The sequence below is a fragment of the Myotis nattereri genome, assembly GCF_964212035.1.
Source record: "Myotis nattereri genome assembly, chromosome: 9".
Lineage (NCBI taxonomy): Eukaryota > Metazoa > Chordata > Mammalia > Chiroptera > Vespertilionidae > Myotis > Myotis nattereri.
The window spans coordinates 3,299,226-3,311,829 of record NC_138084.1 but is presented as its reverse complement, the minus strand read 5'-3'; the positions used below and the strand labels follow the sequence as shown (position 1 = coordinate 3,311,829).

The window sequence follows — 12,604 nt, the reverse complement described above, 5'->3', positions numbered from 1 at the left end:
ATAACAGTAACAAAATTACAGTTATGAAGTAGCCACGAAAATAATTTTATGGTTGGGGGTCACCACAACATGAGGAAGTGTATGAAAGGGTCGCGGCATTAGGAAGGTTGAGAACCGCTGCTCTAGTCAAGCAACAAGCCCCGCCTGCCAGGTGTGGCTGGTGGGTGGGCTTCCTCGGCCGCAGTGGATCCGGTCCGGGCAAATGCCGGGTTGCGGCTGGGTCCCCAGTGGGGAGTGAGCAGCAGGCAGCCGATGGATGGTTCGCCTTCAGCAATGATGTGTCCCTCTCTCCCTCTCCCTTCCTCTCTGAAATGGAAATTTATCTTAAAACAACACAGCAGAGCGGTTATGGAATCTGGCCCACCGCCACTTGCAGGCGGAGTTTCCGCTCCTGTCACACCAACACGTTGGGGGCTTGGCAGAGCCTCCCATCAGGTCACTGTCACCCCGCGGCACCCGGGGCGGGGAGCTGTGCCACGCAGCCGCCCGGGCAGCCGCCGCCGGCTGGTGCCCGGTTCCCTCCGCGCCTTCTCCCTCCACGTCGGGACTCCCATTGGCCAGGCCTGAGGGGCGGGCCCGTCAAGCAACTCACTGCGCAGGCGCGAGCTCCTCTGCGCAGACCCGCAGGCCCCACCCCTTTTTCCAATTTCGCGGCCGCGGTCCACACAACTGTCGTGCGTGTGCCTTCTATGCCGTCCTCGCTTTCCGGCCGCTGTTTCCCCGCGGCTCTCCGCCCCCCCCCGCCCCCCCGACGGCTTACTTTGCGGCAGCACTGAGAGCCCCACCCCCTTTCTCTGCGGAATCACCATGGCGGCCGGGGTAAGTTTGCCGGCTCTGGCCGTCCGGGTCACCCTATCCGGCGCCATCCTCTGCCCGGTTGCGACCCGCTGGCGTCAGAGGAGTTCTGGAGCCGAGCGGGGGGCGGGTCCGGGGCCCGGAGGCCGTGCTGTTGGGGACCCGGGCCTCCAGGCCCCGGGCAGAAACTGATGCTGAGGCTGTGGGAGGCCGAGGAGTTGGAATGGCCTGGGTTCGAGGCGGAAGGAGATGCCGGGTCCGGGCCGCCTGGGGCCGGAGAAAGGGGCTCAGGTTCACTCCTTGAGGCGTGGGATCCGGGCAGGTGGACGGAACTTTTGCGACCGTTTGGTGGGGCGATAGCAGGGACAGGGTGAAGCGGGGCGTCTTTGTGGGCATGTACTTGGGCACGGTCAGGGCTCGCCCACCAGGGAGGTTCGGGAGCCGAGAGACCCCGACGTGGGTCCGATCAGTCGGACCTCGCCGGCCAGGTTACTGGACGGAGAGGGGCCACACCAGGCAGCTCATGCGGACGGCACCGGAGCGACGGCCCGCGGGTCGCATGCGCGCCAGGGGGAGGCAGGCTCCTTACAGGGAGGCTGGGTTGATGGGGGAAGAGAAGACCCACTCGGGATCCGCGTGGCGGCTCGGGTGGGACTCGGTCGGGGCGTGTGCCCCCGGCAGGGGCGGTGCTTTTGAAGTGAGCGGCCCCGCAGTCGCGCCGGCCGGCCTGGCAGCATCAATGAATGAAGCGGGCTCCGCGGGGCGGGCGGGGTGCGTTCGTCCGCAGGCGGAGGCCGCGGCAGCTTCGGGCTGTGGGTTCCGTGCCGCTGCGGTGTCCTCGGGGAAGGTCAGCGCTGTCAGCAGCTTTATTTAGCCGTCGGTGTGTCTGTCCTCTGCTCGGATTACACAAGGCCCCGAGCTGCAGAACTCGGGTTACCCGCCGAGGGAAAGCGGGAGTGAGTGGGGCAGACGGCGACGATTCCGGGGAGTCGTCCCGGGAGGTGACGGGTAGGACCGGGACCCCTGGCCTCGCGCTGACGCCCGGTCCCCTCTTCCTTGCACAGACCCTGTACACATACCCCGAAAACTGGAGGGCCTTCAAGGCCCTCATCGCCGCGCAGTACAGCGGGGCTCAGGTCCGCGTACTCTCCGCACCGCCCCACTTCCACTTCGGCCAGACCAACCGCACCCCCGAATTTCTCCGCAAGTTTCCGGCAGGCAAGGTGAGAAGGGGCGCGGGAGAGGGTCTTTGGTCCTGAGAACCCAAGTGGCTGTAAGATTCTATTACTTTGCAGGTAGCCTCCATCTTTAAAGAGATTTCAGACCCCCCCCCCCCCCCCTGTATTTTAGTGATTTTTTAAAAACTTTTATTTTGAGCTCCGCTGGTGTGGCTCAGTGGTGGAGTGCGGGCCTGTGAGCCAGGAGGTCACGGTTAGATTCCCAGTCGGGACGCAGGCCCAAGTTGTGGGCTCGATCCCCAGTAGTGGATGTGCAGTGATTCTCACCCATGTTTCTCCCTCTCTCTCCCTCTCCCTCTCTGAAATCAATAAAAAATGTATTTTTAAAAAATCCTTTTATTTTGAGATAATTTCAGATTCCTGTGTAGTTAAAAGTAAAGTCAATTGTAATTGAAAAATTTTTAAATGATTAATAATAAAGAGCTGTTCAGTGACATTTAATAGTTTGCGGGCTTACTTTGGAAGAGAGAATGACTTTTGACTGTTTTCATTGCAAACTGTCAAGTATCTCCTGTGAGCAGGATTCTTCCCCACGGGGGCTGGCAGAGCGGGCTGAGGAGCCATACTCAGTGGGGGGAGCGCCTGGTGCTCTCACTGTTACAGAGATGTAAGACGTGGCTTCTTACCTTTTACTCATCTGATTGAGGGATTTTCTCCAAATAGCTGATAATACCTAAGTATTTTGGGTTTTCTGATGTGACCTCAGACTGTAAGGGATACCAAGTTATTCAAATACTTTTGGTTCTTGAGTTTTAGATAATATCAGGAGTTTGGTTAGCAAGGGTTGTCAGCCTTATATAAACACGTTCACCCAGAACAGTTTAGTTCCTGGGATTGGCTAGTAAGAAATGACTGTTTCGTTTGGGGGGCCGACGCTCTAACCACTGAGCACCCGGCCAGTGTTTCACTTATCTTTTGACTGCTGTCTGCAGGTTCCAGCATTTGAAGGTGATGATGGATTCTGTGTGTTCGAGAGCAATGCCATTGCCTACTACGGTAACTTGCAGTTGGGTGGTGGATGGGAGGGTCAAGCGAGGGGTGTAGGAGAGGGTGCGGGTGAGCTGGAGTGGAGGAGAGGACTGTTCGGGCACTGGCCTGGTGTTGGTGGACCCCCGGGTTCTGACTTTGTGTCCCGCCTCTGCAGTGAGCAATGAGGACCTGCGGGGAAGTAGTCCAGAAGCAGCAGCCCAGGTGGTGCAGTGGGTGAGCTTTGCTGATAGCGACATAGTGCCCCCGGCCAGTACCTGGGTGTTCCCCACCTTGGGCATCATGCACTACAACAAGCAGGTAAGTCTTGGAACTTGGAAGAAGCCAAAGGCGGGATGGAGTCAGCTCCAGAGGGTCAGGCAGTGAGGAATAAAGGGGGTTGAGAAAGGGGGGGGAATGCCAAGAGTGTAACAGGCCCTAATCTTCGGGCTGTGAGTCTGAGCCCTGGGCTGTTGGTGGGTGGTGTCTGAGCTCTTTGTCAGACCCATGGAGGTGGTCAGAGAAGGGGTTTCTTCTGAAGGAAGGTTAAACCCAATGACGGGAGTGGTTAGACCAGATGACTGCTAAGGTTCCTTCTCACGTGCAAAGACGTGACACAGCTGTGACCAGGACAGTGGGAAACGCAGCCAAAAGGAAAAGAAAGGAAAGGAGAGGAAGGACATGAGCCAGCCTGCGCCGTGAACAAATGTAACATTGCGCTTCGCATGTGACATGTTTGGGCTAATCCTAGCCCAGGGGTGGGCAAACTTTGACTCGAGGCCCACAATGGGTTCTTAAACTGGACCGGAGGGCCGGAACAAAAGCATGGATGGAGTGTTTGTGTGAACTAATATAAATTCAAAGTAAACATCATTACATAAAAGGGTACGGTCTTTGGGCCGGATCCGGCCCGCGGGCGTAGTTTGCCCACGGCTGTCCTAGACTCTGACCCATTGAGAGGGGGGATGAGTAAGTGAAGGCCGCCTTAGTTCAGTTATTGGGGAAGGGATTGCTAGTCACTGGTAAGTTTCCTCACTGGATCAACAGGCCACAGAGACCGCCAAGGAGGACGTGAGGCGAATTCTGGGGCTGCTGGACGCCCACTTGAAGACCAGGACCTTTCTGGTGGGCGAGCGCGTGACGCTGGCTGACATCACCGTTGTGTGCACCCTGTTGTGGCTCTACAAGCAGGTGCGTGTACAGCGAATCGGCTCGGCAGAGGGCGGCTGGGGTAGAACCAAGTGGCAAGTCTGATTGGAGGACTTGGGTGTGAGGGACGCCGAGGGAGCCGCGGGAGGCCCGGGAGGCCCGGTGGGTGCCAGGGCCTGGGTGCCGGGCCGCCTGCCTTCCGGGAAGCGCAGTGGTCCGTTGCCCTGAGCGTCTGTGTGGCGCTGAGACGGTTCTGAGGAAGCCAGTTGTGCTTGGTGGTGAAGGCGGGTGGGGGCGGCAGGCTCAGCATGGAGATCTGGAAAAGGAGCTGGGTTCAGTGCTGGCCGCATTCTGACTAGTTGTAGTAGAGGGTGGGGGTGTGGGCACGCTTTGGTCCTTTTTCTTCCTCTGTAAACATAAACCCAGGGACTAATCCCACAGTTGAGGTTATTGGGGCAAAGATGACATGTTGCTGGTCCTAAACAGCAGCTCTCGGGCTGATGGGCGTCAGTAGTAATGTGCTGAGAGCAAGGGAAAAGCACCTACTTCGCGCCAGACCCCATGCCAAGGCCTTACAGCAGCGGTTCTCAACTTGTGGGCGCGACCCCTTTGGGGGTCGGATGACCCTTTCACGGGTCACCTAAGACCGTCGGAAAACACATATAATTACATATTGTTTTTGTGATTAATCACTGCTTTAATTATGTTCAATTTATAACAATGAATTTGGGGGTCACCACAACATGAGGAGCTGTATTGAAGGGTCGCGGCATTAGGAAGGTTGAGAAGCACTGGCTTACAGGGATCGGCTTAGTGTGGCCCGTTGTGGGGGTCATGGTGGAGTAGAATCTGAATCCGAGTCTGTAGAACCAACATGACAGAGCTGATGCTGCGCCTGTCTCCACCACGGATCCTGGCAAACTAAAAAGAATGGCACATGAGCCTGCCAGTGTGGCTCGGGCTGAGCATTGCCCTGTGCACCAGGAGGTCACTGTTCGATCCCCGGTCAGGGCACATGCCCAGGTTGTGGGCTGGATCCCCAGTAGGGGGTGTGCAGGAGGCAGCCGATCAATGATTCTCATCATTGATGTTTCTCTCCCTCTCCCTTTCTCTCTGAAATACAAAAAAAAAACCACATTTTTTTTAAAAAAAATGGTTAATGAGTTTTTCATGAAGCTGTTTAATTAAAAGGTCTGTCCGTTATTCTGAAACAAACTTTTTGCTGTTGCATATTTTCTACTTATTTATTTGACAAAATGAGTAATTGATAGCCCTCTGTTGATCCCAACCTTTAAAAAAATTCTATGTCAACACGTGAAATTTAAAAGATTGGAAACGAGGTGTGAAATGGCTTGGCTAAAGGAGCAAGGCACTGTACGAATGCTGCTCCTGCTAAATAGATTCTTAGTGAAGGGGGAACCAGGCGTCCATTGAGTTGGACTGGATCACCTTAAAGAGATGAGGACGGTGGGTGGGGCGTCGCCCTCCAGGGTAAGCAGGTGTCCAGGCAGCTGCTGTTGGTGAGGGGACGGAGGAGCTCGGGTGTAGGAAGAAGCAAGTCTTGGTCTCTGGCTGGAACCTTCTGGATGGTCCCCCCTCTGACTGTTCCCACCCTCCCGTCCTGGCAGGTCCTGGAGCCGTCTTTCCGCCAGGCCTTCCCCAACACCAACCGCTGGTTCCTCACCTGCATTAACCAGCCCCAGTTCCGCGCTGTCCTGGGGGAGGTGAAGCTCTGTGAGAAGATGGCCCAGTTTGATGGTGAGTCTGAGGAGGTGGGGGGTGAGCCGCCAGGCCGGGCTGGTTGGCTCAGTCTCAGCCCCTGGGCTTCCTGTCTAGCCTGTGGGTGACGTGGGCCCCCGAGTGTAGGGCATCACCTGTGTAGCTGATGTTTTGTGAATCTTGTCTTCTACCCGCACTCACTGGCCTGCTGACAAAGCTGCCCGGGCACCTGTCACTGGGCCGTGCGCGGGGACATGGTGCCCGGCGGCCCTGTGGCCGAGCCCGGCTCCTGCGCTGCCGCTGTCCTCCACGGCCCCGCGTGCTGCAGCGGACAGAGGCCGGATACTGACCTTTCTCCTTCCTCTGCGCCAGCTAAAAAGTTTGCAGAGAGCCAGCCGAAAAAGGACACCCCTCGGAAGGAGAAGGGACCTCGGGAGGAGAAGCCGAAGCCCCAGGCCGAGCGGAAGGAGGAGAAGAAGGCTGCCGCGCCCGCCGCCGAGGAGGAGATGGACGAGTGTGAGCAGGCGCTGGCGGCGGAGCCCAAGGCCAAGGACCCCTTTGCTCACCTGCCCAAGAGGTGAGGATACGGGACGTGGGGGGAGCGCTGCATGGGACCCAGAAGGCCCCTTCTCACCTGAGTGTATCCTCGCACGGCTTGGGCCCAGAGTTTGAGGTCATTCATACAAAATGAAAGGTGTGTTTTAGTTGGCAAATCAGGTGACTTTCTGAATTTAAGAATTGGGTGAGCTTTGAAAGGAGCAAGTACGTTCTAAATGCATCCAGCAGCGGGGAGGTTCAGAATCCCCTTTCTCGCAAGCAAGCAGGCAGCAGGCCGGAGTTCGGGGGGGTCATTGGTCTCGGGGGTGCTCGTCGGTCTCTGACCCTCAGCTCAGTGAGGAGCGTGCTGCTTGGGTGAATCGGCCTGTGCCTGGTGCTCACAGGGTCGGGGGGCGATGACCGGGCTGCATGCGGCCTCTGCTCATTGTTCCCAAACGGGGGTGCAGCCCCTCGGGAAGAAGGAAGGAGATGGGTGCTTGTCTGTTCCCTCTTTTCAGTCAGTGTGGGGGTTCCTGGAGGAAAGAATAAGGTAAAAGGGGGATTGTTGGTGTGAAAAAGCGGGGCACCCAGTGCACGCCCAGTTCTCCGGGTCAGTGAAGCTCCCCAGGGCCGAGAGGCGCTGGCAGAGGCAGCAACTCCATCTTCACATCAGGTTTGTTAAGGGAGTGGACACACCAGGTGCGCGCTCTTCCCGCAGGGGCCGTGGCATCCTCTCGCCATGGGGCGGGTGCTAAAGGGCTGGGTAGGACGGTAGGATGGAGAGGGCACAGGGTCACCCGCCCAGATAGGAGGAAGATGCCTTGCATGCTTGCTGGGGCTGGGAGCAGCAGGCCTCGGGGCATAGGGGTGGGGTCGATCGCAGTCTGTGCTGGCCCGAATCCAGCTGGTTCTGCCTGGAGGGTCCAGTGTGGTGGCGCCATTGAAGTCTCTCCTCCCTGTCATCACATCTTCACTCACTGCCCCCAGTCACTGTGTTGGACTTGCAAGCGATAGGAGAAAGGTCTTCCTCGCCCACTGCCGCCCTTTCATCGTTGGTCTGGTTCAGCGCGGTGGACTTCCCGTCTCGTGGGGTAGATAGAGCGAATGGAGGGGCGCGCTGGTGCTGGCACAGCAGCTGTGCTGGTGGGAGGTCAGCAGCTCTGTTCTCCCACGCGGGAACAGCTTGGAGGGTGGCTGAGGTTTTCCTCGGGACCGGAGGCTCCGCGCCTGGCTGCTCTTCACAGTGTCTCTTTGAGCTGATTTGCTGTGAGCCTGGCTCAGGGGCAGGTCAAGACTGAGCAGGACTCCTCCCCGTTTGCCTGCCCCCTTTCCTCCCAGTAGCTTTCAGTGGCTGTGCTTAGGGGATAGAGTAACATCGCCGTGATCTGAAGGGGGAGGATTGGTTTGTGTCCTCCTTCTATATGAAATGGCTAACCAGGAAAAGAAAAAGAAAAGCCAGCAGGATTTTGGTGTGTGTAAATGAGCCGTGATAACTAACCCAATTACATAGGCTGTTATGATGTCGACACTGTTAGTTATTAGCTAGAGATCGTCACATATGTTACTCTGGGCAGAAAATAAATCAGGCCGCGAGCTTGAGGTCTTCAATCAATCAAGTTTCTTAACAGCTTGAGAGTGTGTGTAACGCCTGTTTAATAAGTAGGTCCTGTCAGTTGGCTGCCAGGACAATTTCCCCCAGGGTTATTTTTAACTTATTATTATTGATTTTAGAGAGGAAGGGAAAGAGAAACATCAATGTTGAGAGAGAATCATTGATTGGCTGTCCCCTGCACACCCCATACTGGGCATTGCCCTAACTGGGAATCGAACTGTGACCTCCTGGTTCATAGGTTGATGCTGAGCCATGCTGGCCCGGGCTCCCCCAGGACTCTTTTTTTTTTTTTTTTTTAATATATTTTATTGATTTTCTACAGAGAGGAAGGGAGAGAGATAGAGAGTTAGAAACATCGATGAGAGAGAAACATCGATCAGCTGCCTCCTGCACACTCCCCACTGGGTATGTTCCTGCAACCAACGTACATGCCCTTGACCGGAATCGAACCCGGGACCCTTCAGTCCGCAGGCCGAAGCTCTATCCACTGAGCCAAACTGGTTAGGGCTCCCCCAGGACTCTTTTTTTTTTTTTTTTTTAATATATTTTATTGATTTTTCACAGAGAGGAAGGGAGAGGGATAGAGAGTTAGAAACATCAATGAGAGAGAAACATTGATCAGCTGCCTCCTGCACACCCTCCACCAGGGATGTGCCCGCAACCAAGGTATATGCCCCTGGCCGGAATCGAACCTGGGACCCTTCAGTCCGCAGGCCGACGCTCTATCCACTGAGCCAAACCGGTTAGGGCTCCCCCAGGACTCTTAATGTCACAGAGGTAATGCCTTCGAAGACCAAGACCATCATTGTCCAGTTCCCTCTGGTCTGGTTAGGGCTTCCAGCCAGCTTGTTTCAGGAGCTGCTGAGAGCTGTGGGGTGAGGGAGGGATGATGGTCATGAAAAATAAACATGGTCAGGAGGGTGTGAAACATCCGTCCCATCTGGTGGTGGTGGACGTGGACAGCTCAGGTGAGGGCTCTGGTGTCAGGAAGGAACCTGGCTCCAGTGTAGCCGAGTCTGTGAAGGGAGGGGGCGTCTAACTCTAGGGCAGTGATGGGGAACCTTTTGAGCTCGGCGTGTCAGCGTTTTTGAAAAACCCTAACTTAATTCTGGTGCCGTGTCACATAGAGAAATTTTTTGATATTTGCAACCATAGTAAAACAAAGATTTATATTTTTGGTATTTATTTTATATATTTAAATGCCATTTAACAAAGAAAAATCAACCAAAAAAAGAGTTAGCGTGTCACCTCTGACACATGTGTCATAGGTTCACCATCACTGCTCTAGGTCTTGCTGTGAGGAGTGAAATAGGTGGCAACTCGTGGCATTATTAAAACTAACGAATAATTGAACCAACCTAGACATTCAGTAAGGGGGCTTAATAAGTTCATGGCACAGTCATGCCGTGGGAGGTTATGTAGCCATTAAAACATTTGCAGAGAATTCTCGGTGGCGTGTCATAGTGTCCAAGGAACAATTTGTAAAGGCACAAAGCTAGCTATATCATCTTTGAAAAGTCACCAGTGGAATTTTTCACAAAACACGTAAAAAGTACTAGTTGTCTTGTTTGCTGGTTTTGTGGGTGGTCTTCAGGCGCATGTTTTTGCAATTGGAAAAGAAAGAACAGCCCGGGGGGAGGGGGGCGGGGGGGGGGCGGAATTCCCGGCTGTGTGCCAGAGGCTCACCGATAACCCGCACCTGAGGGTTCAGCAGCTGAGCTGGTTTCCGGGCAGCAGGACTACAGGACGGGGTGGAAGGCTGGGCGGAGGCCCTGGGACAACACTCCCTGCTTAACCTCGCTGTCATGAGAGTGTGTCACCCAAGAGGCCTGTGTGATGGGGGAAGACACTGAGTCACTGGCTGAATGTGACTCAGGGAACAGAGCCCTGGGAGGGGCGGGCGGGAAGAATGTCCGCCCTGTGCCTCCACTAGGGGGCAGCAGTACGCCGTGCTTTCCTGGGGCGCGGCTCCCTGGGGTCCCACCCGCGTGCTAAGCATACTTGGGCTGGGGGTGGGGAGCACGAGGAAATGCCCTTGGCTTCTTGGCAGGGCCGCCGCTGCCTCAGGAGGCCTGCTCCACACTGACCCTGCTGTTCCCTCCGCTCAGTACCTTTGTGTTGGACGAATTCAAGCGCAAGTACTCCAACGAGGACACGCTGGCGGTGGCGCTGCCGTACTTCTGGGAGCACTTCGACAAGGACGGCTGGTCCCTGTGGTATGCCGAGTACCGCTTCCCCGAGGAGCTCACCCAGACCTTCATGAGCTGCAACCTCATCACTGGTGAGGAGAGCGTGGGTCTGGGAAGAGGAAGGAGGGCCCGGTAATGCGATCTCAGGCCGCGTGTTCTCCCTGCTCCTTCAGGAATGTTCCAGCGGTTGGACAAGCTGAGGAAGAACGCCTTTGCCAGTGTCATCCTCTTTGGAACCAACAACAGCAGCTCCATTTCTGGAGTCTGGGTCTTCCGAGGCCAGGAGCTCGCCTTTCCGGTGAGGAGGGGCAGGGGCGGAGGGCGTCTCGCCGGGAGGCTGCGGCCCGCACACCTTGATGCTGGCTGATAGGCGTGGAGGGGCCTCCCGGAGCGGGGACCGGCGGAGCTGGCATGTCCCCAGCGGCCTTGCGACCTGATGACATGAGTCTGAGCTGGGAGTGGCAGGTGTGAGACCGTGTCTGGTAACCTGACCACATGCTTCTTACCTGGCTTTTCTCCGCAGCTGAGTCCAGACTGGCAGGTGGACTACGAGTCATACACGTGGCGGAAGCTGGATCCCGGCAGCGCGGAGACCCAGACGCTGGTGCGAGAGTACTTTTGCTGGGAGGGGGCCTTCCAGCACGTGGGCAAAGCCTTCAATCAGGGCAAGATCTTCAAGTGAACATCTCTTGCCCTCGCCGAGCTGCCTGCACCCGCCCTCCCGGGCGCTGGGGGTCATTAAAGGAAACTGAACATCAAGCCCTGTGTGGTCTGCCTGCTCTGTGAGGGCGCTGCTCCGGCGGGCGGCGGGGGAGCAGGCGGAGCCTCAGAGCGGCAGAGTCCTGTCCTGTCCTCGGCGTCGGTGTCGTCGCCTGCCTCCTCCTGTGTCGGCTGGGTGGGCGGGACATGGGCTTGGTGACCACCTGACTCTGAGGGACCAGGTTCCCCCGAGGTGGGCGTGTCCACGCGTGGAGGGAGCCCATGGTGCGCAGTGTGTGCCGTTTCCCGCCGCCGCCCTGCGAGCGAGGCGCTGGGTGCAAGGGGCCAACAGGAATGGGTGTCTGACCGTTGACCGCCCGCGTGGTGGCCCTGACCGGGCTGCAGGTTACCGGGTGGCCCTGCTTGCTAGGGAGGGTTCAGAGGGTTAATGACTTGCCTGCGATGACCTTATTTTTTAAATATATTTTTATTGATTTCAGAGAGGAAGGGAGAGGGAGAGAGATACAAACATCCATGATGAGAGAGAATCACTGATTGGCTGTCACCTGCACCCCACACATGGGACTGAGCCTACAACCTGGGCCTGTGCCCTGACCAGGAATCAAACTGACCTCCTGGTTCATAGGTCGACACTCAACCACGGAGCTACGCCGGCCAGGCTGTGGTGACATTTCTTAACTGGTAGAGGCAGGATTTTAAACCCCTTTGGTGTCACTAAAGCCTGGAAACACCCTGTTGCGACATAATTGTCATCCATTAATCCTGCTCAAATCAGTGGTTACTGTTTTCTCTTTTGAGCTTAATTTTTTTAAAAAAATTATTATTTATCTGTTTGTTTTTCAACATTTTTTTAAAATCCTCACCCAAGCCAAAACCGGTTTGGCTCAGTGGATAGAGCATCGGCCTGTGGACTGAAAGGTCCCAGGTTCGATTCCGGTCAAGGGCATGTACCTGGGTTGCAGGCACATCCCCAGTAGGAGATGTGCAGGAGGCAGCTGATCGATGTTTCTCTCTCATCGATATTTCTCACTCACTCTCCCTTCCTCTCTGTAAAAAAATCAATAAAAAAATATATTAAAAATAAAATCCTCACCTGAGGGTATTTTTCCATTGACTTTTTTTTTTAAGAGAGGGAAAGACAGAGAAATATCGATGTGAGAGAAACATTGATTGGTTGCCTCCTGCATTCGCCCTGGAGCCTGCAACCGAGGTACAAGCCCTTGACCGGAATTGAACCCAGGATCCTTCAGTTTGCAGGCTGACACTATCCACTGAGCAACACTGGCTGGGGTAAGCTTAATTTTTCTACTCTGCAGGGATTCTTGCCCTGCTCTGCTAGTCTTTTCTGAAGAGCATTGACCTCCCTATGAAGTTAACAGCTCAGGTGAACGTGCAAACATTAGAGTCCGTTTTGAAGCACATGCAGAAACAGTCGTGGCTGCCTTTGGTATTGAGGTTGTGGTTTTCCGGGTGTTTTCTCCCTCCCTCCCGTTTAGTCTAAGCCCGGGGGGTGGGGGGGGGGGTGCCCTCCTGGCTTAGGAGGGAAAGCGGGACCCTTCCAGGTACTGAGCGGACTGGTGGTTTCAGGGTAGAGCTCCAGCCAGCTGGGAACCGGGACTGCAGTGGGGGTTAGGAATCCAGCTGGGCGAGGATGGGCTGGTTCTTGCTCAGTGCTTCCT

The 12,604-nt window shown here is 55.8% G+C and overlaps 1 protein-coding gene across 1 annotated transcript; it reads left to right on the top strand.

Annotated features, from left to right (window-relative positions):
• Positions 1-668: 668 nt before the first annotated feature.
• EEF1G (eukaryotic translation elongation factor 1 gamma) lies at positions 669-10,964 on the top strand. Its single transcript, XM_081099922.1, has 10 exons — positions 669-819; positions 1,860-2,018; positions 2,966-3,029; positions 3,178-3,320; positions 4,047-4,190; positions 5,777-5,906; positions 6,240-6,444; positions 10,125-10,297; positions 10,379-10,503; positions 10,729-10,964. Exons 1-10 carry the CDS (start codon positions 808-810, stop codon positions 10,885-10,887), a joined length of 1,314 nt encoding a protein of 437 aa, XP_080956048.1. The 5' UTR covers positions 669-807; the 3' UTR covers positions 10,888-10,964.
• Positions 10,965-12,604: the final 1,640 nt, after the last annotated feature.

Excerpts from the sequence above, each read along its gene's own strand:
- EEF1G (XM_081099922.1), top strand. Across the intron at positions 3,321-4,046 it reads TCATGCACTACAACAAGCAG|GCCACAGAGACCGCCAAGGA; the intron begins GTAAGTCTTGGA and ends CTGGATCAACAG. Across the intron at positions 10,298-10,378 it reads GAGCTGCAACCTCATCACTG|GAATGTTCCAGCGGTTGGAC; the intron begins GTGAGGAGAGCG and ends CTGCTCCTTCAG.